This window comes from Thunnus thynnus, chromosome 13 (assembly GCF_963924715.1).
Source record: "Thunnus thynnus chromosome 13, fThuThy2.1, whole genome shotgun sequence".
NCBI lineage: Eukaryota > Metazoa > Chordata > Actinopteri > Scombriformes > Scombridae > Thunnus > Thunnus thynnus.
In genome coordinates, this window is record NC_089529.1 from 11,989,534 (window position 1) to 12,009,623 (window position 20,090).

The window sequence follows — 20,090 nt, forward strand, 5'->3', positions numbered from 1 at the left end:
GTAAAAATGTAGACGGAAAGCAATCAGCATCTTTCCCTCTTTATCTCTTAAAGGAGGGAAAGTGAGGGATTTGTGTTGAAGCCCCGCCAGCTTACATTTGTTCAGATTAAGAGAGCGCCCGGATGCAGTATCTCTACTCCCGTGGCTGCCTTATAATCTGAAACAGTGGAAGCTGTCAGGGTTCAGCTCTCTGACCTTTACTTCAGGCAGAGTGGCGACAAATCTTCCAACAAACATGGACAATTGATCAGTTAAACTGCAGGAGCAATGTCATTATAACTAACACTCTCGCTGCCCTCCAGCTCCTGTTGGCTCAGACAAAGAGAGGGTGGCATCCTCCCAAAGCCTGGCACGGGCTCCAGGCCAGCGGTGAGTGTTATTGTCAGGGTCTGGGTTCATGCGCAAGCCAAACCCCCAGTGCCTGATTTTCACACTAGCCATGAAGGATGTGCACAGGATGTGTGAACCTCTTTTCACTTGGTAAAACCACTGAGGACATCCTCTGAGTGCTTATCTCTTTACCAGAATAATACGAAAGAAAATGAAAGAAAACAGAATACAGACAGAGTGACGCAAATAATATGGAAACATTAGGTTGCCGTTTAAAACCTGATGATGCTGATGGAGAGGATTACTTATCTTCTCAGCATTATATGCAAAGAAATCCACCTTCTAATCCCCTACATGCATACATAGTTGTTAAGTCCCAGCTTAAAGATCCATACTGGAAGGAAAAATGAATTTGCATCTTACATAAAGATAATAAATACCTTCCATTTATCCATCAGATTATTCACTCTCTCCCACCATGACACAACTGCAGGGTATTAGTCTGATTTCCCAGAGATAGATATATCTATTGTCATTTCAAGAGAGAGAAATCAGACAAGTTCATTTTGACAATTCTGAAGTTAGTGAAAACGCTTCCTCGAATGTGTGACGTGCTGATCAGTAGGTTAAAGTTTGTATAAATATGATTTTAATTGACTTAATGCATGAATGAAAGTGCATCTGTACACTAAGGTCAAGCTCATTGACTGTCATAGGATCCATTCATACATCTGTTCATCTGTCTCCGCTCCTTCGTCTTCCAGCTGTTATGGCGGCCATGCGGGCGCTATTCCTGCACTGCAGCCTCCTCTCTTTGCAGCAGTGGCTTTTGGAAGCAGAGATCATCTGGGATTAAGCTGCTATAATCGCTCTTTCGATTGACCACAGCCACACAGGCAGCTGGAGGTCAGTCTTGATCTTCTCCGTGTAAATTGCAACCCTGAGTGTTCCCAGGCCAAAGAGAGTGGACGGCGGCCACCGTCGACTCTAAGTAGTGGGGTTATTATGGTGCGTGGAAGGAGTAAACACTCAAATGAGAAGTAGTTTGCATTTGTGTGACTGATCCCAGTTTCCGCATTGTGTAACTATCTGATATCTGGGTTAGAACAGTGGAGTTTGTTTTTAGACTTCTGTTGCGTAACCGTGCGAAGATCTTAATTTTAGTCTGTGTGACAAAATAGTAAGTCAGAGATATAGAGCAAAAAACTATGATGGAGCTGAGCTATTTTTTCCACCGTGCACACACTGTACAGTGATGAGGAGAGGCCGAGCTCAATTGTTTAGTGGGAGAAGTGGGTGTACTGCAGATGGAAGCATTTCTCCGCACATGTGTGGCAGGAAAACACAAATTTCAATCAGAAATCATGTGAACACTGTTCAGGATCCTTGCCAAGCTTCAGTGTCGCTCATCCACTAGCAACTTGCTGTTGTGCCGAAGGGTGTCAGATTCATTTTACTGTATGGGAGTAGTGGGGCAGGGACAGTCTGTAAAAGTCACCAAGAACACGTGATAGTCTAAATGCCACTCTGTTTTCCCCTCTCACTGGTGGAAAGATGGAAACAAAATCTAAAATTGTACTCCAGTCATTATTAAGTTATAGTTATTTACCTCCTTTTTTGTTTTATATTGCCCTAAAATGTCTTCTTGCATTACATGAGACAAACATTTATAATGATTTTCTTTTTGTTCCTTTGGTTGGATGTTTGAGCATCACTGTGCAGAATGATGTATGTGCAGAAGGCTGTTTTCACCTTCATCTGCTGAAAGTGGAAAGTTTCACTGTGATCACTGAACATCGGATTTTAAGGGACGGGCCTACAAGCAGGATTTGTGACATCATCACTAGTTTGGAGTCAATCCTGATCCAATATTCAACTTACACAAGTGTTATGTGGAAGCGTGAAGCCTCCAGTGCACAAACACTGAAAATGAACTTTATAGTGAAGTAGGAGACGTCTGGTATCCAGCAGTTCAACTTCTGAAATGAACAATATTTGCAAATTCAGAGATTCTGGATTTTTTTTAATGAGGGAGAAGGAGGAGATGTCATTTTAAGCATTTTAAAGTGGAAAAACCATATCAGACACACATTATTGTTGTAAGCAGAGTATTTTTATGTCTTAAAACATGTCTGGAGGGGCTCTTTAAATTGTTGTGCACTTATCTAAATATATATAAAGGCTCTTTTTATGTATGTATTAAAGAGAGTAATGAGAATTATTGAGATATTATATTATTATTAAGACAATGAATCGAATAATAATAGTTATTTGCAGCAGTAAGGAGGAGGGTGTCTGTGCTTGTGAACAAAAGAGAATCACAACATGCTTGTAAAAATGTCGAGCATGTGAAAGACAGCCGAGTGTATTTGGTAGGAGTTGATTTGTTTGTTTGGATTTATCTTTACTGCAGCATGAAAGTGCCCCTCCATCTAAGTCTCATCCTCTCAGACCTCCACCTGTGGTCGGCCAAGCGAAACATGACTCTGCTTTTCCCTCAGGGTGCCACATCCTCACATCACCGCCAGGCGGCGACAGAGCAGCGCGGCTGAAAAATACAGAAGCTCCAGATGTTCAGTAAATTCAAAGTTACAGTGAGGAAACCTTAAAAAAGGTATATTTCATGACATGGTTATGACGCTTTTGTGTGATGGAAATACAGATATTGTCAGCAATATTTGGTCGTTACACCTCAAGATTATAACATCCTTTATAAACAGATACACACTTATAAAGAGATACACACTGCTCAGTGCTAAGGGTCAGTTATTTGACGTGACTGAAATGCTGCAGTTGAGAAGTTCACACACACACACACACACACACACACACACACACACACACACACACACACACACACACACATCTGACCTCCCTGATCATTCGCACATGATGCTTTCCGTCTCTGTCTCCGTCAGATTTAGTCAATCCAGACATCTGGAGGCAATGACGCAGGCTGCGTGCACGACTGTGCACAAACTGACACTGTGGAAAATGAAAACGAATCACTGCACTACAGTCGTGCACTAAAATGCATTTCTGCAGGCGTGACAGTGCAGGGTTAATGACACGTTTTCTTATCTAGTGAAGTTGGACTGATGTCTCGGATGAAAAACTCGCCTACACACAGACATACAGCCTTCATGCATATCTACTGTGCAGAAGGATGTACTGCATATTTTAAGCTTGACCTAACTTTTTTTTTTTTTTTGCCAAACACCGGTAAGCCCGGATGTGTGAGTCGACATAAACGTGAAGTGAAACAATTATTTTCTCTCAATATTATAATAAACAGAGATGAGACTTTTTGCACACTAGAGGGAGCTCATAACACGGTAAATAATATCAATGCTTTCTTTTTTTGTTCTTTTTTCCCCCCTGCAAATTCTTCTGTTCTGGGTATATTCTATTTGAATAAGGGTGGTGGTCATTTCTGTTGCATATGAACTGTGTTAAACTGAAGAGTATGCCCAATTACTTTATTTCTGTAATCTGATTACATTCAATACATGCACACATTCACTCTCTCTCTCTTTCTGTCTCATACACACACTTTATATTTCTTGTTGTATTACGTCCAGATGCTGGTTAAATTATAACCATATGCGCCTTCCTCAAATTTCTAAGTGGGCTCTGCACATGTTGAACAAAGGTGTAGGGACTCAGAGAGAAACCTACACACACACACACGGTCTTGCAGATTGTCACAATGTGAACCCAAAACACACAGTTTGTTCATGGGGTCAGTGATAAACGTGAGTGGTCATGTTTTTACAGTATAATCAACAGTTCTGATGGACAGTCGTTTACCCAAAGTGGGCAGAAACAGTGGGTGTAGCTTTGGGGGCCAGGGGGGGAACAGAAGAGGGGGTGCACTTAATCTGTAGGCCTGCTGTGCAGGGAGCTGCATTCATGAAACCCAGAGACTGACTTGAATGAGGTTCAGACTACATTCAAGAGCAAAATCTGCTCTCAGTGCAGGAACTCACATACATGCATCGGACTGTTTATTTGAATGTCCAGTGTTTAATCATTCATTTGCTTGGTAAACATGTATGGAAATAGTTCATTTAGGTTATTTGTTGCTGCACTGTCATTTAAATGTAGGAAAAGAAAAGGCGAAATCCGGTTAGAGTAAACAGCTTTGACCACAGTACAAATATGAGGACCAGACTTCGCTGTAATCATGAAAAACGGAAAAAGCAGACAGAGCTGAGGTCTTTACTGCCGCACAGAAAACTAACTTTAGATATTTCAAACTGATGGTGAAATACGAACTTTGTCTGTTGAAACAAAAACAAAACAAAAAAATGCTTGGAAGTGAGTATAAAAAGGCTGTTTTTTAGTTTTTAAAGAGGTGACCAACGGGAGATTCACATTTTTCAGCTAATGGTTCAGATTTAGAGTTGTGGGGTTCAGGGGTGAGCAGGATGAGTTAGGACAAGAAGGTGAAGCCTGTGTTAGAGGTTAAGCACAACACTGAGAAGTAAACTCATCAATCTGAGCTCAATAAGGTGAGTTCAAACAGAAGATCAATCACACTGATCAGAAACATATTTAACATGAGTTTTAACACACACACACGCACACACACACACACACAGAGCTTCATTACTTCTGCTTCTTCAGACTTTTAGAGCAATTTGATAGTTTCCCCTACTTTTAATTCCCCCTCCCTAGCATAGCGGTCCTTGAAGCAAAGCATGTGGATTGAGTTTCAGAATATGGGGCGATCCGCATGGAGAGGATAAGAAGCAGGGAAGGTCACACTTCTTTCATTTCCTCACAGAAGGCAACGAGCACATCTCAGCGCAGCGGAAAACAAAAGGGCACCACAGGGGAGACGGATGGCTGCTGTGTGTGCACTGAAAGCTGAGATGGAGCAGGAACCTGCAAACACCTTTGGGGGGGCCAGTCGCTCATCCTGAAGGTGTTAATGCTCATATTCGCATTCTTCATCTCACAAACACCTCCGTCAAACATGCGATCCGGTCTTTGAAGTCTAGTGAAGGAGAAGTGGATACCAGTATGTGATTTATGGCTGTTATGGAGTCATGATGTGTATAAGGGGAACTATATGGCCTCATGAATAATCAATTTTATGAGCAAACAGATGCACAACGGAGCAGGCTGGACATTTGTAATTCAGAAATTAAAAAGTAAATTTCTTCTGAGGGCAACAGCCTAGACATAAATAACAAATAACAACAATGATAGCACTGCAGCAGGGGTCTGTCATCAAAAGGTTTACACTGATTAACTGGATTAGGTGCATAATGAAAAGTACAGAGCTAATTCCACATCAAACTGTGCTGCAGCATCAACATATAATTAAATTCTTACAACCTTTATTTGACCAGATGGGTCAGCTAAGAACAAATTCTTATTTACAGTGATGGCCTGGCACAAGCTCCTGCAAAGTCAACAGACATGCTGTTGAACAGCGTGCAGCGACAACTTTCCCAGTGATCGGATTTAATACGAAACAGAGTGGAAGCGCACTGCCGAGCAATGTGCCTCCCATCTTTCACCACAACCGCCCCGCATACACAGGTGAAATATAATCTTAGCTGGGTGCTCGGTGGATTTGCTCAGAAATATTAGACCATTTTGATCAAATTGTCTGCGAGTCATCTCAGGGAGAAAATCTGGCACCTGAAGCGAAGGGAGAGTGGCGCAGAAATTACAATCTCAAATCTAAGTTTCCATCTTCAAGCTTCTGCTGTTGAGGAAAATCTAAGTAATATTTTGCACATCCAAAAAAGAAGACTGATGGAAAACGAAATTAGTCTGCCGCTGCCAGAAACGGATCTAGTTTCACATGCAAATTACATACATTTGATGCAGGATCACACTTTGATTTTGTGTGCTGTTTACTGCTCCAGACAGTGAAAGCATTTCAGTGTCTCCTATCCTGTCTCTCTTTCCCTCCCTGCCCCCCTTTGCTTTCAAACACACATATACCTGTCCTACCGGCTAACCCCCACCCACACACACACACACACACCCGCACTCCACACTTGAATGCACACAGGAATGCGAGGGGAATGACACAATCCACCAAATGCTAAAACCTTGTTGGCCTGGTCTACTCTCTGCTCAACAGCAGCCCTAATGAATGGCCATTCAGATACATGGACAAAGCTGAGGCTAGATTTGTACTATACACTGGGGTCAAAGGTCATGCAAAGCACTGACAGAAGTAGAAACCAGAGATGAATGCCCATCTCTCTTTTTAACACTGAATCACTCCGACGCAGAGACTCACAGACACCAAAATACACTCTGGGATTAAAAAAAAACATAGTTATTTATTTCTGCTACATGGAAACTCCACTAGTCTGTGCTTTGTGGGCCACACGAGAGCAATAGAACAAGAAGAATGAGTCAGTAACGCAGAGATAATCAAAGTACATTAATCAATGAAGCTAAACACTTCTTGAAGCCCTGGCAGCTTATGCTGGTTATGGTAGCTTTTGGAGATAGGAGAGAGTAAAAAAAAAGTGTGTGTGTGTGTATGAGAGAGTTTAAGCCTATGCTGTGCTATAAGCTGCTCCAAGCCTGAGGCACAGGAGAAGAAAAGAACATCTCTTCATGATTAAAAGGGCTGAGGACCAGGAAGGGAAACATCGGAGAGGACAAGCTTCGAGGCCCTCGGGGGTAAAGGCTCTCTGGAGAAACAGACGGCAAAGAGGAAAGGAGGAAACGTAAGTGAAGTGAGACTCAATTCTCGCCCTCGCAGTCTCCTGTTTCTCTCTTCATTATTAAAAAACGGGGCAAAGGGGTAGATGAGAGGCATGTTTGCAACACGAGCCACAAAGAAAACAGGAAAAACACCCCGTCAGCTATTTTACGTAAACATTTTTTTTTTGCTATGATCTTTAGACAGTTCAGGCGAGATATTACTAACTAGAGATGAAAACAAGAGAACCAAGAACAATTTATTTTGCTCACATGTAAAAGCATTGAAATAAAACTCTAGAAATATTACTGTGTTTTGGCAAAGGTGGAGCTGCTTTGTTGTCCGTTGTCGCACCGCAGACATATAAATTATGTGGATTTTCATTTTCCGGTCAGACAGGGACTTCCTATGATATGCAGGCAATTACATCTACACGTATTTGTGCACATTTCATGCTCCGCTTGAAGCAAGAAAGATTTTGACTAGACTAAATATCTACAGAGGCCATCTGACGTGTTAATAAGCAGAAGAATGAGTCCTTGATGGTAAACACTGCTGTGTATCTTTATTATGAATACTGAATACAGATTAGCCTACACACAGGACGGTAATCAAAACATACTTTATCTATTCATCATTTCAAAGTTGACTTTACTGAGATCTTCAATATGAAGACCACGTTTCCCATAATCCTTGAAGGAATGTCTCAGACTCTTGCATGACAATACCAGTGATTTTGACCGAGGCCAGTCAAGTTTTGATTGTTAGAAAAGAGGATGGAGGCACACTAAGCTCCAATGATTTTATGGTATCATCAATGTTTCCAACACACTTGGTCTTTTCCATGTGTTGCCATAAAATGGTTGACCATTTCCAGCAATTACTTCTTGGTGTGCATTAACCAGACAACTCATGCTGGTTCTTCAATCTGTGTTAATCATCACCTCTGAGTGAGTTTTGTTGGAGCGTAAATTGCACCGTAAACCTCTCGAAGCCCTAGAAAATGATCACAGATGATAGAAACACCATGTTAAAGGATAGGTTCACAATTTTTCAAGTCTGTCTTGAAACAACAGTCAGGTGCCCATATGAATATTGGAACATTGGTTTTGCTGGCTGTAATCATTCCTCCGGTTCATACTGACTATTAGAAGATCCCCTCCAAAAGCAATTCAACGAAAGTGATGGAGGACAAAATCCACAGTCCTTGTTTCAATGAAAACATGTATTTAAAAGTTTATCTGAAGATAATATGAGGCTTCAGCTGCTTGAGTTAGTAAAATAAAGTGGATATCTTCCACAGTTAAAGCCTTTGTGTCTTGACTGACAGTGTTTTCCTCTTCAGCTGTAGTAGAAGTATAGTAACAAAAGAGGGATTTGGCACTAAAAAGACTAACTTTGAAAGATATTGGCTTGCTTAGCTTCAAATAAACTTAGCTTAGCTTCAAATAAAACTTTTAAACACATTTCTGCACAGAAAGAGGATTGGATTTTGTCCTCCATCACTAACATGCAAAGTGCATTATGAAGGGATCTTCTAATGGCCAGTATGACGTGTCAGTATTCATTTAGGCCCATGACTTTTATTTTAGGACAGACTTGAGAAATCCTGTAACATCCAAGAAACTATGAGCAAATATCTGATGAGGGGAAACGGAATTTCCTCATGCAAGATAAACTGAACTGAAACTGAACAAAAAAAAATTAAAACAGATTTCCCAAATTTCCCAAAAGTGCACTATGGCAAAAGGGGAAGACCATTTAGAGAAGCGATACTATGCATTTTATATGAAACATTTTTGTTAAAGTGATGTTTAAGCTCCATATCTGATGCACGGTGGGGAAAATTATACAGGCCCTAAATGTCAAAAAGGCTGGTATTATCCTCCAAGAGATGCAAAGTCTTTGAGCAATACTTTGACACTTTGAACTAGTCTGTTGTTCTTCTTCAACAAGTAATAATGTGGGAAGGGGGGGGGGGGGCTAATCAAACAGCAGCTCAGCAGCGTTGTTAGCATTCCACCCTGAAACCAATGGATACTGCTGCCTGCAGGCTAGCCTGTTAGCTCGCAGCTGTGCATCGTGTTTATGTGGCTTTGGGGCAAAAAGCAGAAACATTTTGCTGTCAACACAGCCAGCATCTGATGAAGGAAAATAATACACTTGACTTCAAAATGTCAAAGTAACCCTTTAAGGTACATTAAGATTGAATCACTCAAGAGATTTCTCCTTTATAAAATTGGCATTTAAGTCCACAAAGACGACTGAATGGCACTGGAAGATGATGAATAAGTACAGAATAAGAGAATGAAAAATTTATCAGTTACATCAGCAAAAACAAGTTTTAGGCCAGATAGCTTCCTTGGTAAATTTCTACAAAGAAAACCAATTCTACAGTGTTCTCTGGTCTCTGAGTCCACTTGGTCCTTGTTCAGTCTGAGTATAATAAAACAGAGCTGCCAGCAGAAGCACGGGCAGTAGAAATAACCAAGTGACACTCCAAACACATGGAGTCACTGAAGATTACAATTCACTCTGAAACGACAAAAGTGCTGATATGTCTCTGTGTCTCGCTTTGTCCTCGCACGTTGCCGCACTGGTGAGGGGGGGGAAGAGGCAGACCGAGGAAGATGAAAGAATCCGATTAGGAAGAGTCTCTAAAGTCTGCATTACACATCACACCTGAGTAAAGAGGAGGTAATGTTGAAATCAAATTTAAAAAAAAAAAAAAAAAAAATTAAAAAATCCAACACAGTTCAAATCTTCAGTCTTGGTGTGAAAGGTGTCTATGCAGGGATGTAATCCAGATGGATTAAAGCAAGACACCCAGGGCGAAAGCAGCTCTCATTCATAATTACACCACAATATTAAATCCTTGGACTGGCTTTTGTTTTTGTCGTTTGTTGAAAAGGTGAAAGTGATTTTTTTTTTTTAGGACAACAAACCAACTGCCAGTTTTCATAATGACATGATACTACAAAACTGACCTGCCTCTCCTCTTGGTTTAGTACATTAATTGGGTCCTAAACTCTTGTAGATATAAAAACACTGAGCACTAACTGTAAGAAGAAGGCAGAGTCAGTCAACTTGACCGTCTGGTCACTGTGGGAGACAGGGATTCACCAGTCACTGGATGACTCTCTCATGCTGATGGGAAACTCATCTTTAACCACAATTTTTTTTTTTTTTTTTTTTTTTTTTTTAAATTCTCTGGTTTCTCATTAATGATTTTTTGTCAATCTCTCTTGGGAGTCCGTGTTAAAAGAGGATCCAGCGTGCTGTCGGCACATGGCTGCACCCGTGTGCTGGTGTTCATGTCCAGGTTAGGAGGCAGGTGAGCTAGAAGGTCACAGTTGTAGTGCTCTTGTTCCGAAAGGTCATCGTCTGAACGCTGGAGAGGATTTTCCTCTGATGCCCGGCCAACGTCACTCCCATGTGCAGCAGGTCCCTGATCACAGACGGAAGAAGAACAAATTAGTTATTAGACAGGAAGAACAGAAAGACTGAAATATGTAGATTTGATGGAAATTTGAATCAAATTTCACTGCGGTCGTAACATTTCAAGAAGGAACTTAGACTTAGCAATCGTCACTACTTGCAGCTATGAGGCCACTTTGTAGATAGGAGGAGTATACTGAGAAATGAAAATGTTCCTCTAAAAGGTAAGTATCTGTTCAGATAAGAAATCTGAAGATAGGAACTGACTGTGTGGTAATCTGGGCCAGCTGATCCACTGAGGTGAAGCCGGCCTGCAGGAAGCTGTCTTCGTAGCGCTCCATCTTGATGGCCCTCAACCATTCCCCCACTGACGCGCATGACGAGAGGGATATAGGTGCACGCTGGTCCAGCAGGGGGTAGGACGGCCTGGGGGGAGGCAGAGTGGAGAGACAAAGGGACAACTTACACACACTGTCACCAAAACAGCAGTGAGCAGCTTATATATATCCTGCAGCAACATTCCAGTCGACAAGCAGAGGTATAATCTGAGACTGAGTGACTGACAGGGACAAACAATGGGATTTGTCGGGGGGAGGGGGGGGTGTCTTCTGCTGTATGTGACCCGGCGACAGGCAGAATGTGTAGGAAGGGAAACGGGCACAGCAAGCGCCTGACAGATCACAGCAGGACAGTAAGGTGGTTCATAGGATCAGGCAGTAGGAGGGTAATGTCTGTCCTGTGACTGTCAGAACTCTGAATGGACACTTAAAGAGACATTATGAAAGGAGAGACACGCTTCCCCTTTTTCCTCCTCCTGTATATTTACTGTCATTGTGACTTTAATTGGCAGGTTTCCTGTCAATCACCCAAAGGCATCTGCGCTCTCACCCTGCTCCTTCTTGAGCCACTATTTTCAGTGACGCCGGGTTGCGGATCAGCTTGTCCAGAGCGCTGACGAGGTCTGCGAAGCGAGGACGCGCCGAACGGTCCTTCTGCCAGCAGTCCAACATCAGCTGGTGCAGGTGGGTGGGGCAGTCAGGGGGCGGGGGCAGCCGATAGTCCTGCTCTATGGCATTGATTACCTGATAGGAGGAAAAAAGGTCACTACTCAGACCAACAAAGGTGCAAACAGGAAGGAAACAAACAATCTCACGACACCTTAATGATTATTTGTAAAATTCAAACTATTTTTTTTTTTAATGCAAAAGGTAAATTTATTACACAAACTTTCTGCTGTGCCTAACAAAACCTTAAAAATCATTGTCAAGAACTGTCCAACATGGCTTTTTACTTAAACTTACATCCTGGTTGCTCATGTCCCAATACGGTCTCTCTCCGAAAGACATGACCTCCCACATGACGATGCCGTAGCTCCACACATCTGAGGCTGAGGTGAACTTTCTGAAGGCTATTGCCTCCGGTGCTGTCCAGCGGATTGGGATCTTACCTCCCTGCATGGGAAAAGAAAACTGTCAACACTGAAAACATCACGTAAACACGGGCAGACAGGGCTCTCCACTGGCACAAAACTAAATGAAGTTGAGACGATAATGATGAACTTTTCCAACATAATATAATATTTTAATAAATGTGCAGCATGTGAGTGAATAAAATCATTAATCATTCATACAATATGTGCATTGCTCTTTTTAATTAAAAATAAATTACACCAGCAATATTTTTACTACATGATAAAACCTAATTGAAAAAGATATGAAATAAAATAAGGCGTGCTGAGGACTCCAAAGACTTTTATACAGGCTTCAAACAGTAGAATGTGATTTGTTTACAGACATGTATAAATATCTGACAACAAGAAGAAGATATGCTGTAGATGAATTTAATGAAAGGGATTCTTAGAGTCTCACCAGAGAGCTGGTGTAGGTCGGATCAGAGGAGTTCTCCTGCAGGAAGCGTGACAAGCCGAAGTCGGACACTTTGCACACCAGGTTGCTGTTGATCAGGATGTTGCGGGCCGCCAGGTCTCGGTGGACGTAGCTCATCTCTGCCAGGTACTTCATGCCCGAGGCGATGCCGCGAAGCATTCCCACCAGCTGGATGGGAGTGAACTGGCTGTCGTTCAGCTACGGAGGAGAGAAACAGTTTGATTGTGGTGTGTGAGTGTTTCAGTGTGATAGTGAGGTGACGGTGTGTTTCGGTGTGCTGCACTAACCCGTAGAAAAGAGTCCAAAGCTCCGTTCTCCATAAACTCTGTGAGTATCATGACCGGACAGCTGGCTGTGATGATTCCCTCCAGGTGGATGATGTTGGGGTGCTGGAACTGGCCCATGATGGACGCCTCAGATAGGAAGTCTCGTCTTTGCTTGTCGGTGTAGCCTCCCTTTAACGTCTTTATCGCTACATAGTTTTCTTTTTTCCCCGGGATCCTCAGCCGACCTCGACACACTTCCCCGAACTCTCCTGCAGACACATAAACACATATTAGGAGCTATTTCTTTTAGTAGGTGTTTACCACATTAGGAGGATGATGGTCGTCTTCGGCGAATTAAAGCTCGCTTGCAGCTAGTGGTGCCCTTTGGTTTGAATAAAGACTGCTGATATTGCTAACATATTTATCAGTTAATTGCTTTATTTACGCAGCAATATTGAATTTGTCTGATAAAGAAGAATAACAGACAACGCTTTTAAATGTCACTGAATCAATTTAACTTAGTAAATTAGATATATTTTAATAATGTACTTTCCAAAGAGGATAATCTGTAGGGCTAAAAAAACAAAACAATCGCAGTCTGTGAACAGAGACAGTACCCAGTACAAAGTTTACATTTAATAGGAAAAGCATACGGCAGGGCTTACCGGCACCGATAACCTCCTCAATCTTGACAAAGGAAACATCGATTTCCTTGGCAAATTCTCGCACCGCCTCATTGGGGTCCTCGTAGGTGAAAGGGTCGATATAAACCTTGACCCCTGTGAGAGAAAGACAAAGAGAGTCGTGGGAAAGGAAAGACAAGAAATGTTACGTTAACCGAGCAGTTATCAAGCCCAGTCGCATTAAAAAATGATGTTCTTCACATGAAGGAGTTGTAAATAACAGCTGAAGCTGTAGTGTGCGTGTCCTTGATGTGTTACCTTGGCCAACGAGGTACTGGCTGTTTTTGTCGCTCAGCTCTGGATCCTTTATTCGGCTGTGTCTGCTGCTGGCAGAGAGAGATCGGGATAAAGAGAGTAAGATTAGGATGGCAGAGCAGTTATCTGAAGAATGGATGTTTGACGTTTTGGACTCTTTTTTTTTTCTTTTTCTTTTTGGAAAACATTCAGCCCAATGTGATGCAAATCGATGATCTTACAAGGTGATTGTTCAGATGCAGTAACAATAACAAGATGTGTCACTGTCTAAAATAAGGACTCTGAAAGGCAATGAGGAGCCAAAAATCAGGCATTATAGGATTATTTCATTTGATGTGAAAAAAAAAGCTATCAGAGCAAAAATATGATAACGTATTGATCCCCGTGGAGAATTCTCAGCTTACTTGGCCTCATACACAGGAGGTCAGTTTCAGCTACAGACCAATACCCTCTAATCGACGGAGATGCAGTGTCTTGAAGGACACACTCGGCTCCAAAAACACAACTGAGGTTTTATTATTTTCTGCTGTTGTAAGAAAGCCTTTGTTAGCTTTAAACAATCCTCGGCAATCTCCCACCATCTAAAACACCCAACACACGGCGGCTTGTGGTAATGGTGAATACCTGAGCCAACCCCTGTGGTACTGCTCTTTGACACAAGGGGCTCCATTATAATTCTGCTGGCGCAAACCCATCCCTGCAAGACTGTAGTGAGCCTGTAGCTACTGGATCCCAGCCCTCCTCCATTTCTCTCCCTCTCCCACCTCATAAGCCTAAAATAGCAATAATGCACCACCCTCGGTTAGTGGCAGATCTGGGCCTCAGCCACTGGTTTTGTGTGTGTGTGTGTGTGTGTGTGTCACAAGGTCACAGCTATTGTTCTCCTGTCCTGTGGAAACAGGGTTGGGACGCCTGCATCCTGTCTCTCCCTGGCCTCTACCTCTATCGTTATTTCTCTCAATCTCTCTCTTTCTCACTCACACACACACACACACACACACACACACACACACACACACATACACACACTCTCTTTCTCTCTTGCTTTCTCCCTCTGATGGCATCCAGAACTATTTACTCAAACAATGAGGCCTAAGGAAAATGTTCTAATGAGCAGGATAACTTTTAGCTGTGCAAGCAAAAGACATCATGAGCATTACTTTGTGTCTGAACTACCTCACAAGGAAAAAAAAAAAACTGGTGTGGGTAACAGAGTGCAAATCCACTGTTGATAAGATATGATTTATATAAACAAAAGAACAAAGTGGTGCAAAACTGTAAAATTAGGGTCACGGTTGTTTTTGGTTTTTGTCCCTTTGCCTTCCCTCCCCCTTTTTTCCATTTCCTGTTATTCCTTCCAAATCTATCTTTTTGTCCCCTTTTTCCCTTTCCCTTGTTCTCACCGTATGCAGTAGGCGGCCACAAAGACGAAAGTGACAAGCAGCAACATCCCCACAGCGATAAGGATGCCGGGTACCAAGAACTGGGAGGAAGAGTCAAGTCCTGGGAGAGGAGACAGAAAGAGAGAAGAAAAGGACAAAGACAGACACAGAGTTAAAGTAACCCCAGAAATAATCACAGGAGGTTTGCGTCGGTTGTAAGGAAGTGAATGAGGAAAGCAGAAAATGAAGAGACAGAAAGAAAGAACATGACGGGAATTTATAACGTTAAAGAGGCTCAAAACAAGGACACTAACTTAATATAAGGACACAAGCAATAGATTCATAACGAGAGACTGTGCAGAGGAGAATCTTAACAACCTTCCCAATGGAAAAAAAAATGTATGAAAGGAAAAAAAGAGAAATGTGAGCCTCTTTAAAAGCAAGCAGGACTTTTTCTTACCATCAGGCAGGGTGCGGAAGACGGCTGCAGGACTGAAGCTGCCATAACCGGCCATGGTGCGCGCCCGGACCTGCACTTCATATTGAGTGGCCCTGCGGAGGTCCGTCAGCACAGCCTGGTTTATGTTACTCTCTGCGTAGTGGCACTGATCCTCGCTACGCCGCTCCTAGAGAGTGAAAAAAAAAGAAAAGAAAAAGAGTTAGCTGGACTGGAAGTGAAAGTCAATAAAGAGTAAATGAGGAGATGAAAGAGATCACAAACCCAGAAAGAGTGCCAAAAAACACTAAACTTCATATCGTTGAGCTGAATTTGAGTACAAGATGCTCTCGTGTGCTTTAATTTTCTGTTGCATCAGCCGAGTTTCATTCGAGCTAATTAGAGTAAAACAAAACATAATTACACAATCATAATCAGAGGCAAATTAACTAATATGTTGGAGGTTTACATATGTTTTCTGATTGATTTTGTTGACACAAAAGCATCTGCGTCTCAGCTGTGTGATTACGCTTCAGTAGTTCTTTCTTCCTGCTTGTTTTGGTCAGTGGAAGAACACACACTAAGCCGCAGAAATGTCAAAATACACACCCATGTCTATCGTATACTGCCTCAATAACAACAACAACAACAACAAAAGCTTACTCTCAGAAGTCAGATGACCACATCTTAAACTTATATACTGCAATGTATCATTTACATTGTCAAATCTGAATCATGTATGGTTTGGCTGAACAATCTAAAGGTTACAGGCAATTTTGTTTTCAGCTCACTTGATCTGCATGTTTTTTGGACTCTTCTAAGTCACTGTGTCATCCCTGTGAGAGTTTTCTCTTCCTGAGCCACAGTATGACTAAAAACAACATCATGAAATCTGAATAGTATGTGACCTTTAAGCCAGACAGTTGAGAGATGTTTTCAGGGAGCTCTTACCTTCTCACAGTAGCGTAGCTGATACTGCAGGATGGTGTAGTGTGGCTGGGCAGGGACTGACCAATGAAGAGTCAGGCTGCTCTCTGTGGAGTCCCTCTTCCGAATCACAGACACCAGCGACGGCACTGTGCAGATGGCAGAAGAATTATAAATACCACGTTGAATTTTCACTATTTATACCTTCCTAGCTTGTCTTACGCGCCTCTTACCGTCATGGCTTGTGGTGATGTTGACACTTTCGCTGGCAGGGTCCTTGCCGCTGAGCTGAGACACCCCGTTGATTGACTGGATGGTGAAGGTGTACGTGGTGTGAGGCAGCAGGCCCCACACCTCCACCCTGCGACCATCAAGGCCCTCCTTTTTGGGCCGGTAGCTGACGCTGTCTTCGCAGGACAGGCATGGCCCCTTGGGTGACCTGCACACGAAGCACCTGACAGTGTAGCTCAGGTCCTGTCTGCCGCCGTTGTCCAGCGGCTCGTTCCACTCTAGACTGAGCGTGGTGTCGTTGATCTGGGTGACAATGCTGCGCGGGGCCGAAGGAGGTCCTACAGTGACAAAAAAAATGTTAATTTGTCGTTCCTTCCATAATTAATAGCTGAAGGAGTGAACAGAAGTCCTACAAGCTCTCACCAAAGGAAAGTGAAATCAATAGCTGTTAATATTATGATGTATCGTAAAATTTCATTTTTCTGGTCTTAACAGCAGCATTATTGGTAGTTTTTCTTAACAATCAAGTAGGATGAAATGAACGCCTGTTTGGTCATCATAGCAACATGACATTGGTTTATTTTTTTCTTGAGTAAATACACTAACAATAGTCATCACCCTAATACTGTTGCATCCATTATTCGGCCAAAAATGTCATCATATTTAATTTTTCAGGTATTGCTCATCCCCGATGCAATCACAGTGTGTAAAATTTCTCTATTAAATCAAATTATTATCTCTGCTGTGTGTCATTTTACTGCTGCTTTACCTTTCCATGACCCACACAGTCCATTTGTTTATGTTTTTTTTTTTTTTGTTATACGCTGAAGACGTTTTATTCAGTTTGCACATACAGTCACGATGCAGAACAATGCTCCGGCAGTGTGTTGCAGAATTTAACTGGTGCAATTACGTTTGTCTAAAGCTGGATGATAATGATCACTGTCTGAAAATTGTAAGAAAATAGTTATTGCCTCACGCCAAGCATAACTAAACAGCAATACCACTCAGCTGCTGTGAATGAGTTTCTGTTCCTGCCAAGGAGACAAAGCTTTGTCACAGAGCCTGCAGCTACCGAAAGTGCTAATAGTGTTCTCAGTGGAAACCCAAGTGGGGCAACATCACAGACAATCAGGGTGCGTATGAATTCTGAATTCAACATCTGGGAATTTTTTAGAGGTGATACATTTTATGATTCAACAATCAGAATACACTTTTATTAAAATCACAAAGGCTGTCACAGTCAGGTGAATCACTTATTTCCACAGGAAAAGGTCCTCGTGATTTACAGATGGCACGGCTGGTTTGCAATTTTGCATACAAATTGGAAATGAAAGCGATGTGCAGAGTTGCACAAGCAACCTGGTACAAAAACAGAACGGAGAATGACAATGGCCTAATTAAGTGATAAATAATTAAGATAAAGCCTTTGTAATTAAAGTTATCAGTAATGATAAAATTGGTGGATGTAAATTCTAGTTGGCATTGATGTCACACCTGCAAAGAGTAGAAACTGCCGACAGCCCGGTGGCAAGTTTCACTCTGTTTCACATCCTCTGTATGGCCATTCCAAGAGAGTGCTCCTAATTAAAAAGTCCCTCCCATTCACACATCCAACATGTGGCTGAATTGAAATTCCTGAATCCACATGGAGGTGTCACTTGAGACCATCAATGCCTACTTCACTTTTGAGTGGGATCCCTACCCCCAACAACCTGTCACAAAAGACATGCATCTCAATGCTTGGCAGTGGCACAAAAGACACAAAGCAGATTAGAGGAGTCTGGCTAAATGACCCCGTAGGAAAAGAGAAGCAGCACCAGAGATGGTGAAAACAAAAGCAGACAGACAGAGAAGAGGAACAGGGTAAGGTAAAGAGTGACATGAAGTGAGCAGATGCTTGTGTTGCTTAGCACCTCTATATTTGTGTGCGCACTCATGCGTAAGAGCAAATTTATGTATACTTACTAGTGCATGCGGTGTCGGGAGAATCAGATTCTCCACGCAGGTATCCGGAGCGACATGTGCACACAGATTTCCCGCGGGTGGTGGCGTGGCTGAACTCTGGACAGCCTTTGCACTGTCCCTCTGTGCCCGACTTGAACTGGCCCTCTTGACAGGCTGAAGAGGACAGGAAGGGAGCACAAATGAAGTGATCATCATGAGCTCTGACACTAGACATGACCCTAACAAGCACAAATTTTCAGAGTACGCAAGGGCCAGATGGTTGCAGATTGACTGACAGCATCAAGTAATGAGGGTTATAAACTGAAGACTATCACAGTAATGAAGCTGATAGTCAGTAGTCAATTTAGAGAGCACACCTGTCTGTCACTGAAAAGCTGCTTATCAGTGAATTAACCTGACCCGATCTGTATAATGAGACAATGAGCAAACATGTGGGAGTCCTTACAAAGAACCGCCTTTGCTAACTGATCAAAATATTGTTACGTCTCCTCACTAAAACCAAAAACAGCACTGTAGCACTCAAGATGTAAAGACACAGTGAACCGAGTGTGAACTAGTGCTGAGAGGATTAGTTGATTAATTAATGAGTTGACTGATATAAAACTGACTGACAACAATTATGCTAATCCATTAATTGCTTAAGAAATTTATCAAGCAAACATTTTCTGGTTCCAGCTTCTCTAATGTGAGGATTTGCTGCTTTTCTCTGTTTTAAAGGTGCAGTGTGTGTAGAATTTAGTGGCATCTAGTGGAACGGACTTGGCAGAGGTGGAATATAATACCCAGAAATATGTTTTAATTAGTGTATAATCATCTGAAAATAAGAATTGTTGTGTTTTTGTTACCTTAAAATGAGCCCTTTATATCTACATACGGAGCAGGTTCTCTTAAATGTCGCACCGCCATGTTTCTACAGTGGCCCAGAATAGACAAATCAAATACTGGCTCTTCACATTTTTCGTGGCCACAGTAGGTTCTCCTACACGCTTGGAATCTGCAACCTCACCGCTCGATGCCACTAAATCCTACACACTGGTCCTTTAATATATCATTATAAATTGAATACCTTTGGGTTTTAGACTGCTGGTCAGACAAAACAAGCAATTTGGGGATGACACCTTGGGCATTTTTTTTGCTATGTGACATTTTAAAGACTAAATGATTAGCCCGAAGAGAATACTAACTGGATTAATCGAGAATAATAACTATTGGTTGCAGCTTCAACATATGAAAAAATACATTTCAGCACAGCAACACTTGTCCTACAGAGAGCTGTCACCTTGTAATGCTGCATATCATCCCCAAAACCTGCACTGTTTACATTCTGTGTTCAGTGTGGCGGATGAAATGCCACTCCAGCTGCTGAGTGAGAGGAATAAAACAATAAACATGCACACCAAATGGAGCATTGACTGACTTGTTTTGCGGGGTCAGCACACTCTGGCAAATCCTTTCCAACTGACATTTTTCCGCGGGAATTTCCCACATCAATAGTGTCATGTGAAAAAGTTATTGGTGTGTGTGTGTGCTGCTGACTGCGACTCTCATATCTCACTACCTCAAGGTTGTTAAAATATATATAAATCACATGCCAATGACTGTCATA

At 42.2% G+C, this 20,090-nt stretch overlaps 1 protein-coding gene across 2 annotated transcripts in view; it reads right to left on the reverse strand.

Annotated features, from left to right (window-relative positions):
- Positions 1 to 7,551: 7,551 nt before the first annotated feature.
- Positions 7,552 to 20,090, reverse strand: part of LOC137195519 (ephrin type-B receptor 4a-like) — a 36,364-nt gene continuing 23,825 nt past the window's right edge. The window contains exons 5-17 of one of the 2 annotated variants that reach the window (XM_067607954.1): positions 18,485 to 18,637; positions 16,519 to 16,854; positions 16,310 to 16,434; positions 15,383 to 15,548; positions 14,944 to 15,043; positions 13,544 to 13,608; positions 13,268 to 13,381; positions 12,624 to 12,871; positions 12,319 to 12,534; positions 11,752 to 11,901; positions 11,339 to 11,532; positions 10,718 to 10,876; positions 7,552 to 10,460 (exon numbers count right to left, since the gene is read on the reverse strand). In XM_067607954.1, the coding sequence (XP_067464055.1) occupies positions 10,352 to 10,460; positions 10,718 to 10,876; positions 11,339 to 11,532; positions 11,752 to 11,901; positions 12,319 to 12,534; positions 12,624 to 12,871; positions 13,268 to 13,381; positions 13,544 to 13,608; positions 14,944 to 15,043; positions 15,383 to 15,548; positions 16,310 to 16,434; positions 16,519 to 16,854; positions 18,485 to 18,637 (2,135 nt within the window). In that variant the 3' untranslated portion in view covers positions 7,552 to 10,351. Of the gene's footprint in view, positions 10,461 to 10,717; positions 10,877 to 11,338; positions 11,533 to 11,751; positions 11,902 to 12,318; positions 12,535 to 12,623; positions 12,872 to 13,267; positions 13,382 to 13,543; positions 13,612 to 14,943; positions 15,044 to 15,382; positions 15,549 to 16,309; positions 16,435 to 16,518; positions 16,855 to 18,484; positions 18,638 to 20,090 lie in introns of both variants that reach the window. The other variant, XM_067607953.1, reaches the window with a different exon arrangement.